This window comes from Hippoglossus hippoglossus, chromosome 17 (genome assembly GCF_009819705.1).
Source record: "Hippoglossus hippoglossus isolate fHipHip1 chromosome 17, fHipHip1.pri, whole genome shotgun sequence".
Taxonomy (NCBI): Eukaryota; Metazoa; Chordata; class Actinopteri; order Pleuronectiformes; family Pleuronectidae; genus Hippoglossus; species Hippoglossus hippoglossus.
Genome location: NC_047167.1, coordinates 14,320,445 through 14,342,865, shown reverse-complemented (window position 1 = coordinate 14,342,865; position 22,421 = coordinate 14,320,445). Strand labels below are relative to the sequence as shown.

General features: G+C 41.7%; 1 protein-coding gene across 11 annotated transcripts in view; it reads right to left on the bottom strand.

Annotated features, from left to right (window-relative positions):
• The window catches only part of kmt2cb (lysine (K)-specific methyltransferase 2Cb), a 60,283-nt gene that overhangs the window by 14,844 nt on the left and 23,018 nt on the right, over positions 1-22,421 (bottom strand). For 2 of the 11 annotated variants that reach the window (XM_034612529.1, XM_034612530.1), the window contains exons 13-39: positions 19,599-19,676; positions 18,511-19,238; positions 17,029-17,151; positions 14,821-14,937; positions 14,386-14,490; positions 13,524-13,628; positions 13,231-13,412; positions 12,662-12,826; positions 12,447-12,553; positions 12,219-12,290; positions 11,910-12,122; positions 10,851-10,970; positions 10,466-10,591; positions 10,203-10,333; positions 8,879-9,071; positions 8,106-8,159; positions 7,139-7,231; positions 6,808-6,855; positions 5,436-5,576; positions 5,300-5,332; positions 4,775-4,915; positions 4,545-4,686; positions 4,204-4,439; positions 3,977-4,050; positions 2,992-3,189; positions 1,493-2,764; positions 785-1,450 (exon numbers count right to left, since the gene is read on the bottom strand). In XM_034612529.1, the coding sequence (XP_034468420.1) occupies positions 785-1,450; positions 1,493-2,764; positions 2,992-3,189; positions 3,977-4,050; positions 4,204-4,439; positions 4,545-4,686; positions 4,775-4,915; positions 5,300-5,332; positions 5,436-5,576; positions 6,808-6,855; positions 7,139-7,231; positions 8,106-8,159; positions 8,879-9,071; positions 10,203-10,333; positions 10,466-10,591; positions 10,851-10,970; positions 11,910-12,122; positions 12,219-12,290; positions 12,447-12,553; positions 12,662-12,826; positions 13,231-13,412; positions 13,524-13,628; positions 14,386-14,490; positions 14,821-14,937; positions 17,029-17,151; positions 18,511-19,238; positions 19,599-19,676 (5,663 nt within the window). Of the gene's footprint in view, positions 1-784; positions 2,765-2,991; positions 3,190-3,976; positions 4,051-4,203; positions 4,440-4,544; positions 4,687-4,774; positions 4,916-5,299; positions 5,333-5,435; positions 5,577-6,807; positions 6,856-7,138; positions 7,232-8,105; positions 8,160-8,878; positions 9,072-10,202; positions 10,334-10,465; positions 10,592-10,850; positions 10,971-11,909; positions 12,123-12,218; positions 12,291-12,446; positions 12,554-12,661; positions 12,827-13,230; positions 13,413-13,523; positions 13,629-14,385; positions 14,491-14,820; positions 14,938-17,028; positions 17,152-18,510; positions 19,239-19,598; positions 19,677-22,421 lie in introns of all 11 variants that reach the window. The other 9 variants (XM_034612527.1, XM_034612526.1, XM_034612534.1 and 6 more) reach the window with 8 other exon arrangements.

Genomic DNA, 22,421 nt, shown 5'->3' with positions numbered 1-22,421 from the left:
TTCTAAACAGCTAATGTGGATCCATGCAAGTCCACAAAGTCCCTTTTTCCATTGCCTGCAAATGCAAACCTCAATTCTCACAACACAAAGATCATACAGTATTTTTATATATTATTTCTTGTTTCGATTATAGACAGTGTAATTGCATACTCGAAGTTAGCATTTTTTCTTCTGCAGTCATGATTTCCTTTTCCAAATTCTTCTTTTTGAGCAAACTTAACTTTTAAGGAAATTGTACATTTTAAATTGTATCCTACACTTGATATAAGTAATTAAGTCAGTGCATATATATGTAAATGTCAAATGTAAAGCTGTTTTACTTTACAAACAAGGACTTATTTTTCATTTTGTCATCCCACCTATCTAATATAAAACATTTGATTTCTTAAGATTGCTGAAATTCATTGTGATCCCATCAAAGAATAGAGCAGACAGGTCAGGTCCATTTTACTGTTTATAGTTTAAACTTATTTCATTTTTGTTTCTACAAACTGTCCATGTTTCATGTTGAATCTGTATCGAAATGGTATGATTTGTGGTTTAATACCTAATAAATGCTTCACAGATTACGTTGATTAACATATAGGACAATAGATAGATCGATTTTGGCAAGTGAAATATTATAGAAAAGAAAAAATGACCAAATTAATAATAATGATAATTTAAAGACATTGTTAGGAATTTACCCAAAATAAATGAAAGACCAGTGGAGAATAAAATTTCAACAGACATGTATAGTTAGATAAAGATTTAGAATAGAATGTTAACCACTGTAATCATGTACCTGTCTGAGTCTTTCCTCGTTCTCAGCAAGAGCTACACCCTGAGGGTCAGAAGACACACCAGACATGTGTGGGTTGTTAGACAGTTGGCCTGGGTCTTGAGGGACAGCTCCATTGTTACCCACACCTGAGTGATCTTTCATTTCCATTTTCTCCATTGACTGTGGATGAGGGGTCATGGGGGCTTGTTCAAATGGGTCATGGACAGGTGTCTGACTGAGTCTTCTGGAAGGTGACTGAGAAAATCCATCTTCAGACACACTCAGGTGTTTTGGTGTTTGTGAGCCTGGATGAACGAAGGACTCCTGAAGCCTGCCTTGGGGTGGTTGGTAAAGGTCCTGGCTTCCCATTGGTCCTGGCCTGGGCCCTTGTCTGCTGAGGCCATCAGGACCAGGCCGTGGGGTACCTGGAGGCTGGGCATAAGGGTCATTCAGCATTGGTCTGAGGACCCCAGGCTGAGGAAACATGTCACCACCTCCTGGTCGTGACGTCCCAGGTGTGCTAGTAAATGGCTCAATTGGCCCCCTCTGGCTGCCAGGTGACTTGGAAAATCTCTCCCCCACTGAGGGCCGTGGAGTACCTGGTGGCTGAGCATAAGGGTCTACTGAGTGGGAAGGTGACATCCTCTGTCCAGGGTGCGACTGGTGAGTGAACTGGTTCATCCCACCGGGGCGTGGGGTAGCAGGACCCTGTGAATAAGGGTCTGAAGATGGGCTAGGGGTGTTGGATGGCTGACCGTAGTTGTCATGTGGACGTGGTGTGCCGGGGGGCCGGGCATATGGCTCAAAAAATGGACGAGGTTGACCACTGAGGTCATTGATGGATCGTTGGTTAACTGAAGACTGAGAGAAAGGGTCAGCAGCTTGCTTGCTGGGACCAGACGGTTGGGCAAATGGGTCATATGTAAAATGGTCAGGCCTTGGAGTGGAAGGTGCATGAGCATAAGGATTTCTAGACATTTGAGTCATTGGTCCTGGCTGAGCAAATGAGTGCCCCTGAGAGTGATGCTGGCCCATTCTAGGAGGACTGGTAAAGTTGTCATTCCCAGATGGTCTTGGCGTATTGGGAGGCTGAGCATAGGGGTCATTCAGCTGATTCTGGGAGAACCTGTCAGAAGGATGAGGACCTGAACGACAGAAGGGATCCTGAGCCTGAGGAGGGGGCATAGGCGTTTTAAAAAGGGGGACTGAGCCGGACTCATTACTTCCAGGGATTGGTGTTAGTAATGGTCTTGAATAAGGGTCAGACAAAATCATCCTATTCTGGGCCATGCGCTGATAAGCCTCATTTCTTATCATGGGCCTCGAGTAGGATTCTCTGCCTGGAGAACCCATTGGTGGTCTTCCCTGAGCAGCCTGACTTGCCCTTGGCGGACCCATGGGCTTCAAAAAAGGGTCCATATCCCCAGTTGGCCTTGGGGTGTCAGGAGGTTTGGCATAAGGATCATTGCTCATGGATGTTGGAGAGCCAAAAGATTCATGAGCAGGAGAGGGCCGACCTCTGTCCTGTTGCTCCATCAAGGAAGTGGGGGATTTACCAGATTCCACCATTCTGCGACATGCATTTGGCCCAAGAGTTGGTGGTCTTGGGGTTCCAACCATCTTGGCATATGGGTCCCACGGAGAAGAGGGTCTGGAACCAGAGGAGCCTGGTGAGAATACCTGTGGGGACTGAGGTTGGGAGGAAGGGCCAGATGGAGGGGGAGGAGGGGGTCTTAAGAACACATCTTCCGGAGGGCCTGAAGTAGGCGTCCCTGGTAGCTGTGGCCTGGCAAAGGCATCTTTAGAGTTCATGGGGGACATGCTGCCATTGCTGGGCAGTGAGGCTGGGCTCTGGTTCCCACTGTTGTTGCCATCTTCCTCTGACTGACTGTTGGTCTGCTGCTGTTGCTGCTGTTGTTGCTGGAGTTGCTCATTCTTTACTTGCTCCAGTTTCTGAGTGGCTTCAATTTTGGCTTGCTGTTTGCTTTTCTGCCTCATTTGCTGTTGGAAGGGCACATGAAAACTGGAATTAGACATCAGAAGGGATGAGGCAAATATCAGTCTTATGCCAAAAATGAACTGGACCTACTAACCACCAATGTCATCAGGGTTAATGTGGAGGATAGTGAAGTTGTTTAGGGAGCTTTACTAAACCAGCACTTCTTAGCTGTCTTAATATAAAGTGGACCTGCCGCTGCATTCCCTGACTTCATTGCATACACTCTTACCTGTCTAAACTTCCACTCTTGTTCATGCTCTGACTCTTTTGGTTTCAAAGGGTCTTTAAACAGCAGTTCTGTGTCTAGTGGTATGTTGGGATCAAACACCTCAGGGGGCTGTTGCTGTGGATGATGCCTCTTCACCGTCTCATTCGACATCTGGACTTTGTTGATGCGCAGGGCAGCTCGGTTATCTCTTGCCTTTTGCTAAACAGCAAATCAATCACAGTTGCAATAAAAAAGCATCAGACAAAAATAAAACAAAAGATTGCAGAAAAAAAGGATACCTGCGTTAGCCTGATTCTTTTACAAGTGTGGTAATGGGGCAATTCAATGCATACTACTGCACGGACTACAATGCATGTAACGTTAAATTCACCATCACAGCATTTGTTTCATCATCTCACTATGATAAGTGGGAACTTAAATATTGGCAGGCAAGGACATATAAAATGATAACAGCAACAGAGGTTATCTCGGATTGAAGCAATGTCTCAAATGTCAAACAGTTGAAACTTTGTGATGACAGTTAGAGAGGGTCTCCTTCACAGATGGCGGGTGGTTTTCTAACCTACAACAGGGGCGTGCCCAGGACCCTTGTCTTGCTCTTTACGGTGCATAAGAAGGAGCTCACCCTTTAACTCTAAATCAAGTACCTCAATAGCTGCTTAATAATAACTGGGATGTTTTAAGAGAACAAAATTCTATCATGTGAGTTCATGTAAAATATAGTAAAAAAAACACTAAGTGCATTAGTCAAGGTCTGTGATTATAACACCGAGCAGGGCTTCAATTACTTCATCTGTGAATGGTCGGATTCCAAATAGCACTGGCGAGAGACAAGAGGCCAGATGCGATAGAGGCGTCTGCTTTATGCATACGAATATGTCAAAACAAATAGTACTGACAGTTTGATGTCTGGCGTAATTCAAGGTTTTAAGGCTTTTAGACAGTTGAAGAAAATTGGAAAAGTCAACGGTATGATTGATCTTACCACATATGGGGCCCTATCTTGTGAACTAGCTTTCCTCCAAAGTTTTGCAATTTGCTTTACTCTTGTAGACCAATCTGTTGAAAGAGTGAGAAGAGGAGTTGTCATGCCAACAGTCTCACAGAGCATGGAAGGTAGTTTTTTTGAACTGTGTGACTGAGACAGTGCAGTGGGCACACACAAAAAGATAAAATAATAAATGCACTAAAATGTCAGAGCCATATACCAACCTGGGTATTCCTCTTTGAGGTTGGGGAAATTGACATTGGTATAGAGGACAGGTGCAACAGTGGCTAGCTCTCCAAGTGTCTCCTCCTTCTCCCACTTGAGTGTACTCCTTTGGGCATTTGACATGGCTTCAGTCTCCCCATCAGGCAGAGATCCAGGGGTTGCAGGGCCAGAGCAATGGCTAGGGGAGGGCCATTGACCAACTGCCTCTCTAGGCATCTGATTAAATTTTCTATCCCTGTTACAACAAAGGAAAAGAGATCATGAGGTCACAATGGTCTTCAAAAAACCATAAAAAAAAGAAACATCAGACTTGGAATAGTTTAGACAAAAGAAGTGTTACCTTGGATTGTCAGTGAAAGGCATATGGTTAAGGGGGGAGAAATCATCTGGGATGCAGGGACCTGCTCCTGGATTTGCGGGGAAACGTTGGTTTGGTCCCATCATACCATTTATCATTGGCATCCTTGGAAACATTGGATTCCCTACACACATTTTTCAGAGCTGAATTAGACGCATACATTTTCCAAAACAAAAAAAGAGTTGATCGCAGGGGGATTAATAATGATGTACCTGTATTGGGGTGAGGCATGCTAGTGCCAGGGAGGGGCCCTGGACCCTGGGAGTGAGGCACCTGTGGTGGTGGAGGTGGTTGGCTAGTGCTGGGGCTAAGGACTGCAGTGAAGAGATCCTCTACATCCTTACCCCCCAGCTCTGTAACAGAATGTGACAGCAGAATGTTGTGTGTGTTAATATCCATCAATATCCAAGGCCAGAATCTTTCGCTCCCATGTGCTACAGATAATGGGATGCCAAAAACTGTCATTTTAAATTACATTGGTAAATGGACACATAATGGCGGTGATTTACTAAAAAATTTAAACAAAAATACATCAAGCTTAATATGACAAGAATTTAAAGAATGAAACATCTTCAAAAAGGCAATATATCAATTTCCTTCAATAATATTAAATTTGGCAATTTATTGAGCCGTGGTCCAAGATCTGTCACACATTGCATAGAGTTCACAGGCAAGTCGTATTAATCATTGTGGGACAAGACTGGATCGAAGTTTAGTTTTACAAAAAAATTACAAACCTGGAATTTTGTAAAGTTTGCTGAGAATTGATTCTGAAACAAAGAAAGATACAGAAATGACCATTATTCCTCTTATATTAGGTTTTAAAATAACATTGTAAAATGACTATCTGGATGTCTGGTCTCCTTCACTGACCATCAGTGACCATCTTGTCTAGTTCTGGGCTGAGAATGCCGTCCAGGGGTTCATCTGGGAGGGTGCGAGGTGTCCTCCGGCCAGTCTGAGACTGGCCCGCCACTGGGGAACCGTCTGTCAGGGGCCCGATGTCCAGACCAGCTGTGGAAACACACACACAGACATACAAAAACAAATTATAGCACATACTCGTGCACACACACACACACACACACACACACACACACACACACACACACACACACACACACACACACACACACACACACACACACACACACACACACACACACACACACACACACACACACACACACACACACACACACACACACACACACACAAATAAACGCACGCACAAAGCAACCAACAAGATACCCAACCAAGAATGTGATCAGAAATATAGGCTTGAAGTGAGGACATGTTTGTTATCTTAACAACCTGTGGAATTCAACCAAAACTGAGCAGTATAGGATTACAGCTATATGGGGTGCCTGAGTTGTTTAAAAGGAGTGTTTTTGGAAATGTGAGGAGACAGACAGGTCAAACTTATTCGTAGTGAAGATACATAAACACTTGAATGTTTGCAAAGGAAAATATTGCTCTAAATAATCAGCTACATCCATTAATCTCTTTTGGAAAAATGAGGACAAAACAACCTTCAATTTTTAGATCCAGTTCATAACAGAGGCGGTTTAAATAATTTGGGTTACAATAACAAGTTGGCTGCATTAAACAGTATGACTATCAATGAAAACAACTGTTCCAACTCTATACTTTGTCTTTTCCAAATGCTCTTCAACTCAAATCTACCAACTTCCAGATTGGATGCAACCATTAGTTGGTAAAATGGAGCGTTTAAGCTGAACAAATTTGTTTTTACAAAAAAAATAAAGGACAATGAACTGCAGAACCTTTTTCATTCAGCTACAGGCCCATGAACAGAAAACCTTCGCCATCTTCAGGAAGTGGAAGGACATTTACCAAGGCCTCTGATTCTCTAATTTACTTGGTTCTAAACTGCTCATTTCTTGAATACCAGAACGTCCTTGTAAGTTTGTTTCTTTGCTATCTTGAGGACATATTTGATTAGGCAGCTGTTAATTTGTTGTCCTATTTATAAAAAAAAGAAGTCACAACTATGAAAGGGTTTAGGAGGCTTATAAACAAAGACAGACACATCGGAGTGCATACTGTGCACTTGGTTAGGTAAAGCACTAAGCAGTTTATGGGTGTTAAAACAATTTGAAATGTTTGAGAAAAGCCAAGTACGAAGCAGCTTGAACACATGCACACTCAAATAGAGAGACACACACTGTAAGGGAGGAAGGATGCACTAAAGCGAGGGATTAGTAGGCCATAGCACCCTTACCAAAAGGAGTAGGTGAGCTGTCAACCTGGAAGGGGCAAAAATCAAGACCTACAAGAACCCAAAACCAGATCAAATGAGTGAAACAATAGTGAAGACAGAACAAGCACAACACGCTTCAGACAATGCAAACAAAAAAAATGATAAAACCAAAGATGAACTGAAAAGTATTATTAAAGAATGTGACATTTAATAAAATCAGTAAGTGGTAAAAGCAAAATAAACATGTCTGAGAAAATCTCTAAACCGGCAGGAAACGATTTTGTGTACCAATGACTAGGTGACTATTAATAAATTCTTAGCGCTGTGACTGCCTGTAAGATACATGACGCACCAGAGTCATTGCTTGGCTTTCCGAACATTCCCAAGATGTCTGCATCAGTGTTCAGAACATCAGATAGATCAACTAATGGTTCCTCAGACGTCTCTGTAGATGGGAAAAAGGAAGAAACAAAAAAGAAAGAAAAACCAAACTGTCAATGAACAAAATCATAATTGATGATGATGTTGAATGGATTGAAGTGTGTGATTTGGAACCATTTCTTTTGACGCCATGTTTAGACTCTGGTCTAGTTTACACAAAAGAAGAAACTGCACAGTATGTGGCACTGAATTAAGTGAAAAGTACTTCGTTAAAATGATCTTTCATAAACATTGTTTAACTAATAACAGTGACTCCCAGAGAGTTTCTGACAAAGATATTAATTGTAATAACTTTGCATCAATAAATACAATAAAGGTCCCTTTTGCCAAGGGCACAGCATTTTATTTGTGTATATCTGAGGAGTTTGACAATTGAAGATTCTGGCCGCTTTCCATTTCCCTTTCCGTACATTTCAGATATTCTGCTTTGAGTGGGAGCAAGGACCATTTAAATGCCTTCCACATCTGTCATTATGAAGGAAAGCTTTTGAGATAATGAATTTTTTTTCACCGTACTATGTGTGCAAGTCGGTGTTTAACACTGCTTCGGTTTGTCCTAGAACAATTTGAAATGTCCATAAAAGAAGTCAAAATCAAGGGTTGTCATTGAACAACTATGTGTGGTACATGGGTTTTTGCTAATAAAAGTTTCCTCTTGTACTGCCCTTTTGACATCCATGTTTCTTGAGTAACTTTTCTAATACGAATAGAATTTAAGGGGTTTTAAAATAATAAGACATTCCCAGTTTACTATACTTAAGCCAGTTTTAGCATCAAATGACCGTGAAGCAAACATCGAAACCATTGTTTGGCGGCACAAGGACTGAGCTTGAATCAATACAGGTGGCAGGTACACTATGGAATCTCATCATAATCACCTTCAGATCCGTGTGATGAGAGGTGTGGATGAAAGTAACAACTGAGTTCAGCAGCTTAATGAAAAGGATAAAAAAAATAGAATTTTCATACATTACAAAAACGTTTTTACATTTGGATTCAGCCGTGACAAGTAATGTCAAAGATGTGTTCACCATTCAGTTTTGTTGTTCTGTTTCAGGCATGTGGCATTTTATTTTCCTGCTGCACAACCACTCATTCTGGTCGGCACTAGGGAGGTGTGACATTTCATGAGAGACATCTTGCAAGAGAAAGAGACTGAGCGAGTGGGCAGGCAAGACGAAGCGAGCTTACAAAGAAAACTGAAACTTCACTTCTACACAGCTTATGAACTGAAACTGTGTAATTGTTTGTTTCAGCAGTAATTTTGAATGAAACTGTAGTGGCAGACTGTGATGAGTCAGACCACAGAAAAGTCTTTTTTTCCCCTTTGTCTGAAGGGAGAAATGTGTCAGTGACCTTTCATCACACCCATTTACTACTGTAAGAAACCGGTAATTATTCTCATTGGGCGATAACACTTGCAGAGACAAGGAAGAAAAAGTAATAGAAAGAAGACATAAGATAAACATAAGATACACCTGTTGTGTCAGAGTTTGCACCATTTATATCCATTCCTTTCCACCACTGGTCTGATTCAAGCTATTCTCAGTTATTTGGTCATATATAATATTTAGCCCAAGGCATGTGTTTGAATCAATTATGAGTCATTACGTGCCTTGTGCTTATGTACCAAAGTAATGTGTATACATACGTGCTGCTGTGGGTCTGGCAGGAAGGGGTGTTGATGATGCACTGTGCACAGTGTATGATGCAGGGTCCAGGAAGCCGGTGGTGGGGTGCTTCCTCTCCACATGGCTTTGCCCTTCTTCCAGTAAACCTGACTCGACCCCCTTCTGCCTGCTCTGCTTGCTTTTGTCCAGCAGGTCCTTTCCAAAGAAAGCCTCCTGAACATGACGACACAAAGCACTGGTCACTTCTCCGTATTGACACTTTCCTTCAAAAACTTCCACAATATAATTCTCGACATTAGTCATAGAAATCATCACCATGTCACATAGAACTGACCAAAGTGAAACCAAGAGGCACTGCAACAACAGCTATTTTCAGACATGAACTCATGTTCAATAGGGCTGACAGGAAAAACTTTCACATACAGCCGAACATTTGCATTCTCACAAACAGCCCCTCTGGATAACTTTAGGAGAATTTCCGTTCAGTGCAAGTCTGAAAGCTGCATGAGAGTCATGTTTGTATTGACCACACTTCTGTCAGCAACTACCTCCCACAGTTACTTATACCCACAAGTCATCTATCCCCCACAACATGTAACTGCAGCTCCCTGCTGCACCAAGACATTAAAAGCCCAACATGTTGCTATTTCAATAATTAATGAAATGTGCTTCATTGTGTCGGACCTTTATACTAGACTGAGCTACCCCCCCCCCAAACCCCCCACTTCCACTGCAGTGGGATAAAGAGCAGCACTGACAGCTGCCAGTGGCTTAATGCACATCACATATCTATGTTTTAGCCAACACAAGGTGACACTGAGACACTGGCTCCAGCCAAGGAGCCTTGTAGTCATCTCCGGTTAGGCTTTCATATGTCAATTCACAACCCAGACAGGAGCCATTTAAAAAGCATGATCAGAGAGGAATATCCTCTTCTGTGACTTCCTTAAGGCTGTTCCTCTTTCAAAAAAGCCCACAGAAGGGGCACCACGCATCCAAGTTCTCTAAGTGGTTTCCAGGCAATGTACTTTGAATTCCCCAACTTTCCCAAGGGTGAGATAAAACCCATTTTAGAAAGATAGGGCACGACAAGACCCGACAATCTGTGCATATGAATGCCAGGCTTGCCTAACAATAAAATGTAATACGCTAAAATGTTTTTTTGTGATGAATGTACTTTTTAGATTATGCAATGTTTAAAATGAAACCATTAAAAAAATGTGGCATTTATGTTGGAAAAAAAGTCAGTGAAATGTTCTATTCGCAGATATAAGAAAAAAAACTGCCGTTCTTTTGTATCTCCTCAGTGTTTATACAAATTATTATAAATCCAAAGTGACAGACCTGCAGATAGGCGGGAAATGCTTCCTCCAGTTTGGTTTTCTTCTTTCGGTAACGTTTCTTAATTTTCTCTGGGACCTCCGGTCCCGGGGGGATCTCATCTACAGGAGTATCAGGCATTGCTTCTGTCCAACCTGCAATAAATCAAAAATATCAGAATAAGCTCCTCTGCTTGTGTGATATACATTTAAACTGTAATTAAGAAATTAAAACAGACGGACAAAAATGTCTTTAATGATGTGCGGATACATTATTGGTGTACAAACCCTCGTCTTTCCCAACAGGATTTTCTGACACTGAGCCAGAGGAATCTTTTCTGCAGAGGGATCGTTTGGCCTTGCCTGGACCTTGGCCTGGACGGCTCCTTTGGCGGACCATGAAACCACCAATGCCTTTTAAGAAGAAATTAGAAATTAATTTTTTATATCAATAAATTGTAATATCACAGAGGTGACATGATTTGAAATATATTAAGTTTTGACTGGTTCTATTATCTGTCCACTGCATTCAGCATGAACGCTCAGAAACACTAGGTAGAACCCTCATCAGAGGCCCAAAGCAAGATGGCAGTGCTTTGCAGGAGCTACGTCGGGCATGCACTGCACCATTTTACGCTTCAGAGGAGCTGTCTCCTTCAATCAGGTGCCCTACCCGGCCGGTACGGTTTCCTCTTCCTCTTCTTGCCGCCGTCGCCCCCCTTGGAGTCATCTTCTGCTGGCTCTCGCTCGGGGCTCGAGTCAGACTTCCCCTCGCAATCTATGAGCTCCGCCTCTGTGAGAAGGAGAGAACATTGATGATGAGTGACAGCCCTGCAGCAGAGAGCACCCTGGCCAGGCCCCTCAACACAGCACCAGGGTCAGTTCTATCTGAACTCCACTCAGTGGCAGGACATTAGACTGATTGAAATGAAGTTCACCAGTTCCATTAAAAAGGACCTTCATTTCCAGAGGGGTTTTTCCTGCTCATTACTTTTCTAAAATGAAAGGATATGTTTAAATCTTATCTAACTTTGAGAAAGAATTTTAATTGAGGTAAATAAGGGGTATGCAAGTTCTGTTATTACTAATTAGTAGCATTCCAGGAAAACTGCATGTTACAAGAACTGTTTCAGGCATTGTGAGGATTATAGTTTATGAAGCTCAACCCATTCCTGCTACTTTTATGTATTTATTAAAACACAGGTTATTCAGTCGTAGTTGCAGTTTGAACTAATATATATATTTTGACCATGAGAGAGACCAGCTGCTGAGACCTTGTCCAAATCCTTGTAACATAACACTTCCATCTCCATAGATATAAAACCACCTATATCAATGAGGGTAAGCTAAATAACAGAAAACCGTCTTTGTATAACGTAATACAGTTCAGCAGCACAAACTATAACCCCCAAAATATCAAGACTGATTTATTACTGCATTACTTTTATTTGGGTGGACCTTTCAAACTGCAAACATATATATATATATATATATATATATATATATTTATATATATATATATATATATAAACTATCTCATTAAAATAAATGCTTATTGCAGGATACAGCAAATTGATTAGCAACTTTTTAGCATTGAAAAATATAAAAATGGAGATAAATTTAAAAAGAAATGAAAAAAAAAAATCAAGCCCAAAAATTGTAAAAAGCCAGTATTGATGGTCAATAAATAGTCTTGAGATGAAAGAAGCACCTTGTGAGAGGAGACAAGTACCTCTGTTGTCCTCCATGTCTTCATCACGAGAATGTTCTGAGAGGGGGTCTACAGAAGCTTGAAGCACTGCAACACTGTTTTGGTTAATAATTTTTAGCTTCAGCTTCGGCTTGGGTTTCCTGCGCCGTGAAGCTGTGGCAGACAAGCTCTGCAGCTGACACAGCCCCGACTCTGTCAGACAAACGCCGTCCTGGGTGTAGGTCCTTGACAGATCTGAAAAGACCCCAAAAGCTACAATGAGCATTTACTTAATGAATTCAAGTTACTGTTTTTACTTATAATCCGTCAGTTTTGAAGCTGCGAACGTACCCATTTCTTTTGCCTTTGTGACAATCTGCGTCATCACTACAGGCTCAATGGCGTCTCTGGCCTTGGTCACAACTGCAGCAGCACAGGGCACACAAAAGCCGTTAACAACAAGCAGCAGAAAAAGGAGGATCAAATGTCAAGGCTGAGGTTATTCACTCTACTGCAGACAAATACGCAAAAGAAACATTGTGTAAAAAAAAAAAAAACATTTAGAAGAATCACTCCCACCTTTACTGGTCTTAAAAGCTCGGCACATTGTGCAGTCAAAGCTGCTGTCTGCAGCTTTTTCCACATCGTCGTCTGAATGGAGACCCTGACAAGAGGCGTGAAACCATCTATGGATTGAGAGAAAAGAGGAGGTTTAGATAAAAGCAAATTATGTTAAAATAATCAATCAAGCTTAGTCATTTTGAACCGACAGGTTTTGTAGGAACACTGCCCACCTGTCACATTGGCGGCACTGCACGATGACAGTGCCTTCACTGTAGTCCACTAGGCAAATGGGACATGTAAGAAGGCTGGCACAGGGGGCACACCGAGTGTAATTATTCTGCCAGTCACACCTTAGGCCCGGTGTTGTGGCACCACACTGGATACAGGACACACACCTGCAGGAGACACGAAGGACAGAGGTCATTCTACACAAGTTTTTAGAGCATAAGAAAGATTAACTGAGCAGCAAAAATCCAGGCTGTTCACTTCACCGTCAACATGCTTCAAAGATGGAATTATTTCCTGTTCATTTGTAATTTTAAATTCACTTAGTGCCCTCTACATAAAAACAGTTAAGGCATGAACTTGACCGGATTTTATATAGTTGACAAGATTTTCTCTCATTTTCAAATGGAGATGGGTAAGACAGACTTATAAAGATTTATTAATTTGGAAGAAGAAGAGCGTCACATAACATAACACAAAGTTTAATAAAATGTAACCGTTTTAATCTTTTTGTAAATTTACCACAAATTTAATTCTAAATTCATTTGGTTGAGATTATGACCAAGTTACTCACCATTTGCACTTCCAGCTCTCCTTGGGTACGTTCTGCAGTGGAGGGTCCAGGCAATAGGTGTGATAGCTGATGTCACAGTCATCACATAGCAACAAGCGGCCAGGATCTGTGGCCTGACCACAGGCCTCGCACACTGTGCACTCCAGACAACGCCAGCCTTTACTCAGCACCACTTTATTGATCTATGAAAGTAACAATGATACAGTTTTATGTCAGTCTTTGTTTGATAGGATTGCATATATATTAAATTCTCTAGTATACTCAATGTGTGGAGTAAATAATAGGGAATGTACCTTTATGCCGACACAGAATGGATGGTAGCACTGGCCACACTGAGCACAGGCCAGAAGACGGCCTTCTGCACCAAGGCCAAAACTCCCACACACCACACACATGTCCTAGAATTAAGAAAGACATTAGTTCTCATCTCACAGAGGCAGCGAACCCCCCCATATTCCGACTTTTCAGTTAAAATAATTTTATTTTCTGTGCTCAAATAACAAATATTTGTGCCAATGGCACTATAATTTAAAGGTCAGTGTCTATGTTGCTTCCATCCTGAACACTAAGAAAAGGAAATTGCTTTCTTTAAACTAGACATGCTTGGTGAATAAGGACAGTGCAGTCATCCTTTACTGTCAATTTTCAACATGAATAAAGCCCCTTGAAATGCAAACTTAAAGGACAACAGAATTCTATTGGAAACATTGGCCTTTTAAGACGATTTTTTCAAACCAGGATAAGTGAGCAAGCACCTTCGGGCCCGAATCACGCTCACATTCACATTCACAGCTTAAACCCAGAGAGAACAGCCTTCTGAACACCAAGTGGTTTCAATTGAGCCATTCAAGGGTATAGGTGCATTGACAAGCATCACCTCAGCTGTACTGATTAATTCCCTAGTTACTTTATATGAACTGCAATAACTACTAACTTTAGTTATTTCTGTCTCTAAAACTTGGGTTTCAGTTCAGGATCAATATACAGAATTTTGAAAGTAAGAAACAAATGTGTTATACATTCCATTGTATTCCTTCTAGTTGGAAAGGTCTTTAAGCACAGATTTAATTTCAGGAGACATATTTAAAATTAAATACATCTACAGCACACTCTTAGGAATTAAAAGAAAGGAGACAAAAAACAACAAGCAAATACCTGTTTCAGTGTGAAACAGTCACTGCTGGAGAATATGACCACTGTGTTATGCATGGCATTCTCCTCCTCGTCTTTCATGGGGTATGATGTTTCTATTGTGGTGATCTGCATAACAGAAGAAAATACACAAACTTAAAAGTGTGATTGCATAAGCAGTATGATTTAACATGACTTATTAGGACACACATACTATGAAATATTACTATCTATTATTCACAACTGCTGAGTCATGTTGTGGAGTTATTGATGAAACAGCCCTCAGGAAAAGTGCAACCGTCACAATAAAATGCAACTAGTAGTTTTCTCTGTCCTTAATATTAATTAATACATTTAACATTATCCATGTCATTAGCTGGAGGGGAAGCAAACGCTGATTTGCATACAGTTTGATATTTGCTAAAGATGTCAAGATGCCATCCAGCTAAAAGCACATACCCCGGGGTTCATGCTGGGACTCACTCCATTCTTGCCTCTGGCCCTTCCGCGTCCAGGTCTACCTGATAGACCAGCTCCTCTGGGCCTCCTCCTCCCTGGGAAGCCCGAACCTCGACCCTGTAAGGCAGAAACAAAATTTGATTAGACAATGACCAACCCTCATCTAACCAACTAAACTGAGGAGATGCAAGCTTTGGTTGTTTACAAAAGTTTGTTTGCACTTGCACTCGTTCAAGACAAAGTTTGTTCAGTAGACTTGAATGTTTGTTGGGGGAACTGGTTCAATTTTAGAAACCTAATGTCATTTTGTGGGGGAGTTTGTAAAGTAACTTTTTGCATTGCACCGATGCGCCTAACTTTTTCATTTAGGTGCACCCAAAATGTTTTACTGCGCCTTTCGGCATCACAATAATACACCTATTATACCTTTTCTTGGCAGTTCCCATATATATTGTTAATTTCTTAACTAGGGCTGGGTACCACTGTTGAATGCGATGCTACTCGTTTTACAGCGTTGGTCCATAGCGGAAACCCTGAATTCACACTTTTTGTCGCCACTGTTCATTTACTGACTCGTTCACCGCCATTTCTCATCTCTGCTTCACTGTCCGTGTGCGAGTGCGTGAGGGCGGGGCCAGCCCGGGGCCTGTGGGTGTGTCAGTGTAAACTCTGCAGAGGAGATGAGGAAGCAACACGACTCACTAAAATACAGAGACAGAATGTAAGGTGCACCGGTGCAACAAAGGAAACGTTTTTGTCGCACTTCACAGACTTTTGGTCGCACTCTGGAGCTCTGTTTGTGTAAATACAAGCTACTACCAAGTACAGATAAGCGATTTATTCATCAGCACTGCTATGGCTTTGAAACTTTTTAGATATCTGCAATATTTGAAGATAGATAGAAATAGAAATTAAACATATAAATGCAATTAGAAGAAAAAAATATCACCTGGATTCTGGACATTTTAATAGTTCATAAAATATCTGTTATTTGAGATATACATTACGATTTCTGCCAGACGGCTGGCAAGAGTTGAGAAGATGCCTCTGGCAGGTTGTTCGACCGTAGCAAGTTCCAAAGTGGCTTTGGCACATTTCTGACTGGAGATGTCTGCCTAATCATGACTGTCAAACTAAAGTCTATCTGAACTGAGGCCATTCCCACCTATTGCACCTCCCCACAGACTGTGTGATGCTGTTTGACCGAGACTTGACCCCTGCAAACAGCATACAAATTAACCCTCACCCAGCTTTGCTCAGCACATCACTGTTGCCATGGCAACCAACTTCTTAAGACTTTTTGCTAAGTCAATATCAAAACAAAATCAAATACTCATTTAAGTTTGAGTAAAACAGAGACAAAAGAGCACAGAAGAGCATGGTTGACACGGGAACGGCCCACATACATTCATTTACAATTACTGTCCTACGGTTCACTACCTCCGCCAACCAGTGCAGTAGCAGTCCCTCCAGGTGTTCTTGACAATTTTTGTCAATGAAATCTAAACAGTTAATCTTTGAATTCAAGTTTGAAAAAAATTCCTAAAAGCAGACTTGTTCGTGTTCAAGATGTAAATAACATGTTTTTTGAGGCCACTGTGACCTTGACCTTTGACCACCCAAATGTAATCAGTTAAACTGAGAGTAGTAGTGAACATTTGTGCGAAATTTGAAAGGAATCCAAAAGGGCCTTGTGAGGTCACTGTGAACTTTGACGACCAAATTCTAATCTGGTCATCCTTCAGTCCAACTCAACGTTTTAACCAAATTTGAGGAAATTCCCTCAAGGTGTTCTTAAGGCATCGTGTTCACAAGGCGACGTACAGCCGGACAGGCCAGGGTACAGATGGACACACCGGAAACATAATGTCTCTAGCAACTGGCCATCGCCGACACGGAAAATTGTTACCCAAACATTTTTGTGGACTATGGAATATTTTACGACACCTTATCCTTGATCTCTGAATTAACCTGCAAAGCCAGCACAACCCATCATCATCAAAGCCACATCTTTCAGTTCCACTTAATAAAGTTAGTAGCTCAACCATTCTCCTTTCGCTGTAAGGTGTTGGTAATTGTTAGTGCAGACTACAACAGACCACAGTGACATTCAGGAACACTCAGGGAGTGTGTGTGTCACTAGGGTAAACAGAGGGCTGACAGAGGGCAGCGGCTGCCCTGCCATCTCTGGTGAGCCACAGTATTTACCACTCTGATGCTCCAGCCGGGGCTGCCAGAGGAATGCCTGGTCTTTGGGACGTCCCACCCCTCTGGCTGGTCTGGCGACCAGGACAAGGGGGAGCTCACACTGCTATGGGGACTCCATGCACCCTAAGGTAAGGGGGGGCAGGTGAGAGAGTGAGAGAAAGGGAGGGAGGAGGGCGACAAAATGCAGCAACTTAAAAACAAAGCCAGCGAAAAACAAAACATACAAAGAAAGATGTTAAGAGAGATGTATTGAGCTTCGAATGGAGCTATTGGGGAACACTTCAATACACATCCAACTATGCAGAGCTATGATATGAGAGAGCATTAGATGTGTCTTAATATGAATAGGTAAAGTTATTAGGTTACATTTCGATGTAAAAGCCAATCGTTAGGATTTTCATGCAAATTAGTTACACAAGCATGTTTCTAATAGATTCTCTGTAAAGGCAAAATTACAGAGCACAGTTGTGTTAGTTGCATTTCACATGGCAGAATCTGCCAGGGCATCATGGCACCCTACAGCAGAAAAAGAGGCCCCATCACCTCTCGCCATGAAAACACTGCATGTCTGGCATGTTGACAAAACAAGGGGAATTGCGTCAGTGCAGCAGCACATGAACCCATAAGTCAAAAGCATACTGGACCAAAGAGGAGCAACATTCAAATCTTGTGGAATAGATGTCCTCAGGCCTTGTGTAACAAATTAGTTAGAGCCATATAATGTTTATTTAAGTGATGGGATAAAAAATACATTTTGCGTGCTAAATTAGTCTACCCTCACCAGCATCATTCATAATGTATTATAGCCATGGGTGTGATTCACTTCCCCTTATTATTTGTCTCAGAGTCTGCAATCGTTGCCAGGGAGTCTTATAATAATTCATTTGTTTTACTGATGCTGGAGTTATTTTCACACCACTGCAGTTGAAATGTGGAAATGACTGGGATATGGATATGATAATGGTCACTTTCATTTGTGACTTGATGAACGTCCTTGCTTGATGGGACAATAAAATGGCACATGTTTGTATCATGGATATGAGATGAACAGACTGATGACAATACCGCTGAAGTGAAATATGGTGAGGACTCTCAGTAAAATGTGTTTCAGCCATAAAAAGATAACAATTCCAAAAGGAATTAATTAATACCTCAGCAGAATACAGTATGAACCCTGTGACTAACAAGTCATGTGGTGCACAAACAATTGAAGACAGCACAGGGAGCTGAGAGGGAGCCCAAGTCTCCATGCTGTTCTCCTGCTGTGCAAAGTGAGTACTGCAAGGTACAACTAGACTGAAAAATAAAAACTGAAAAAACACCCTAAACCGTACAAGCCGTTTCAACAGAGAAAAAACAACTAAAGAAACAAATCCGCCTTCGGAGCATGGCCATCAGCCTACACTCCAGTGGTATAATATTTGGGCAGGGACACTAAAAAAGGATGAGTGATCCTTTTTGATGTGATGTCCTGGTTCCTACCTGTTTCACTCTGGGCCTCCCAGGAGAAAACTTCCTCTTAGTGATAGCTGGCTTTCCCATTCCAATCTTTGGGGTGAGTGGTATGAGTGTGGTGGTGGACATCACGCTGCCGTGGTCGCCCAGCGAAGGTAGGATTGGGGCCTGCTGTGGTTCTCTGGGAGAAATCCCGCGAAGCAGAGGGGAGGAGTGGGATGGAGAGGAAACCATTTCAGCCAACCTCTCCCCAGCTGTCTTGAGAGGTATCTCCTCTGAAGACGGGCTGGGAAATGAGAGATTAGGCTTGCTTTCTGGTGTGGTGTCCATCTCCTCTGATGTACAAGAGGCTGAGGGCGTAACAGTTTCTGCCAGGTTTCTTTGAAAAATACCCTCCCTCGTCTCCTTATCAATGTCTTTTGGAGCGGTTTCCAGAAAAGAAGTCCTGACAACATCCATACTTGAAGGCTGGGGTAGTGAGACTTCCACTGGTTGGTCCGTGAAAGGTACTGATGCAGTACTTGGTTCTTTGGTGGCAGAGATGATGGCCTTAAAATCCTTTGTGCTGGGGTTGGCCATGTCCTGTTCAGGGCAGACCTCTGTCTTTGCTGGTTTGATTTGTAACGTGGTATCCTGCGTTTGTAGTGCCTCCGTAGAAAGCTGGGTGGGAAAAGACTCAGACTCCTGGCAGGGAGTTGAAGAAGAAGCAGGACTCTCTGGAGATGTGAGCTGGGTTGTTGCTGCTGGTTTTGTTTCTGTTTGAGGAGATACAGAGTAGTCATAAAACATGACATGTTCACATTCTGCACATCCTTGAAAGATGAAAAATTAAACATGGGTAGATGTGTAAATCAATATAATATGATCAGCATCACTATAGAAATGTTCATGTTATTTACATAAACAGATGAATTTTGAGGGGAGACTCCAAGTCAATGTCGTTGTTAAACAGTATCCATAAACAGTTCACAGAGCAGTTAAGCAGTGTGAATAAACTGTGAGAATTACATATCATATTTATTTTACAACAGCAATAACTGTTATATTAATGCAAATCAATGTGGGGGTTGACAATGCAGATTAAGTACTAAATAAAAAAAGCTGTGCGTACAAACCTGGTTTGAATTCTGTGAGGATTTTGTTGACAGAAGGTTCAGTAACCTGCTTTTCAGCATCTGCTTCAACTGAGACTTCTAAAGGAATGAAGAATAATTTAAAAAGAGATTATATATTAAAATATGAATGTTTGCATGTAAAAAGTCTGGAGGAACACATTAGGACGGAAAGGTAATCACAAATAAAAGGAAATAGACCAGATAGAAATGTTAGGCTTGGATGGCTAGCAGTCACACATATAGGGAGGGGATTGGTGATTTACTGGCTCGTGTTTCCCAAATGTTGTGTTTATTAAACCAAAGATGGAGGAAAAAACGTCAAATGTCTTCTTTTGCAGGAAATCTGCTAATTTGTGAAACACTTTCCCCATTTCTGCTTAAAAATGAATACATGATTGATCATAAAGTATCAGTAGTTGATTGCTTTTCTTTTCATTCACTAATTGATTAATAGACAAGTCATTTCAGCTCAGCCCATTGGTTCCATAAAAGGTAAAAAGAGATTTGATTCACATCTTAAGTCATGGGAAAAATGTGAGCGTCTTCTCCTTCTAGTTAAAACCCCAAAGCATTTTTCTGTGAAAAGGCTGAAACATCAAACCATTTGTTGCGGATCAACAATTATATTCAGAGCCAATAAACTGACACAGCAATTTTATATGACTATATTAGTGCCAGGAGATATATCCCTTTATATCTCCTCCCACGACATCTTGTATGGGGATGTAACATTAATTTTGATGTACTGACTTAATGAGCTATTGCATGAGCCTTGAAACTGAAGTGACAGAAGTGTTACTAGAGGGGGTGGCTTTCGAGTTACAAGCAGTCACAATCCTGAATTTAAAAAAAAGGGGACAAGCTTGTATCGGGCAACATTTGATATTAATCTAATGATTCCCACCCTCTCTCTTTCTTTCCCTTTGTTTTTGTAGTGTCTCCTATCCTCTCTCTCTCTCCATTTGGTTTTGTATCAAAAGGCATCACTGCATTTGACTAGTCTGGTATGAATAGAAGTAGTCATTCCTGGCTATCAGGCACCCACACTTCGAGCCAATATTCTGCCAGAATGCCTCTGACAGTACAGATAGCCTAGTATTAACGAGGCACCCTCCATTTCAATCCACAAGTTCCCATGTCACAGTGATCCTGACACACACATGCACCTGCTAAGCATCTCTGCCAGGGAAGGGAGTAACCATGACAACCAACATCCCAGGGTCTGTGTGCTCGAGGCTCATGACTGTGCAGCTTGCAGGTGCTCATCCGGTGCCGATGCCAGAAAGTCAATTAGGAGATGGGCTTCCAACCATCTCCTGCCTTCAACTATTGACCAAGCTGAACACACGTTCTCATTCATATTAACACCCCGCTTCCTATACATGTATCTCCTACAGTGAATACAGTGATGGTTTAGATAAATACTCGCCTTTGACTAATACAGCACAGGTCTTAAGTCAAGTCGAAGCCTGCACTATATGAGGAAAAGTTAAGTGCCTATATATTTCCTGTTTCTTCCTCAGATATCGTGCTAGATAACTTCAGTCATCATCAAATTGACACTAATTTATCTGAGGGCAGATGATGGCTAAATGGGGTTTAATCTGATTGGTCTAATGGTGTAAATGCATGGCCCATGGATCCAGGGCATTATCTGATCATTCAAATGTTAACATGTTGAAGATGGTCCATTAGTTTCTCGATGGCTGACGTTGAGGTTGCAGCAGTGACTAAGTTGTGGTTCTGTGTGTGTCTATACATATGTTCTATTAACCTTATCTTATCAATACAGGACACCTTATTCAGAATTGTATTGATTCTAATTCTTTTTATTATTATTAGAAGGAGGGAGAGGGTTCAAATAAATACAATTTGTTGATAAACCAGCAAAGCTACTACTGTATATAAACTCAATTAATATCTCTCTGGAAACAGATCTAAAATGAAAACCAATTAAATAAGATTCCTGACATGAAAACATTGAATTAAATTTGCATGAAGTTGAATGAAGAACACAGACATCAGTCACGAGCGTGGATTCATCGCCTGCAGGTAACGCTGCTAGAGAGGGGGCGGCTGCTGCCTCACCCTCCAGCTATAAGTTTACACATCAAGCTAATTTATCAAGCTAACAGCTAACAGAAATATTCAGTTAAGCTTGTTCACTGTAAGATTAATAGTGTAGTTGTGGATGGGAGTAGTTGAAATTGTTGCTTATCTATGCGTTTAAAGCTTGTGGAATAGGCTGTGTGATATTATTGCCTTTTTTTACGCTCAGCTTCAAGTGTAGTTGAAATGTGTGTAAATATATATATTTTTTTTCAAATGAGTTTCAAGCTGTAGTCTAAGGCTACAACCCGCAGAAACGTATATTGCAAAGCTCCTCTTAAAATCAATACACTGGGGACATGTACTCTTAACAAACAAAACAACATTCCCCTACAAGTTACATCCGATGATGAGGCGGTTAATGGCCACAGGACACAGCTAGTAAAATGAGAACACATGTGTATTGTGAGTGGAGCAGGCAAGCTGTGCGAGCAGTCATGAATGAGCCAGTGTAGCTCCAAGGCAGGTTTGCAGACGGGAGATCTGATATCATCACCATCATGCTACTCCAACCTATTTTCTCCTGCCACTGGAGTCGGCTGGCTAGACGAGAGTGGGCAGCCAAGCTTCCACTGGCATCCCTATCTCACTTTTTATTTCCCTGATACTTCATTCCGCTGCTGGCAGACCTCACATGAACCAGAGTGGAGGTGCAGCCCTGAACTTGCGTAGCAGCATCAGGTGACTCAAGGTGCTGATAAGGCTTGCAACAAG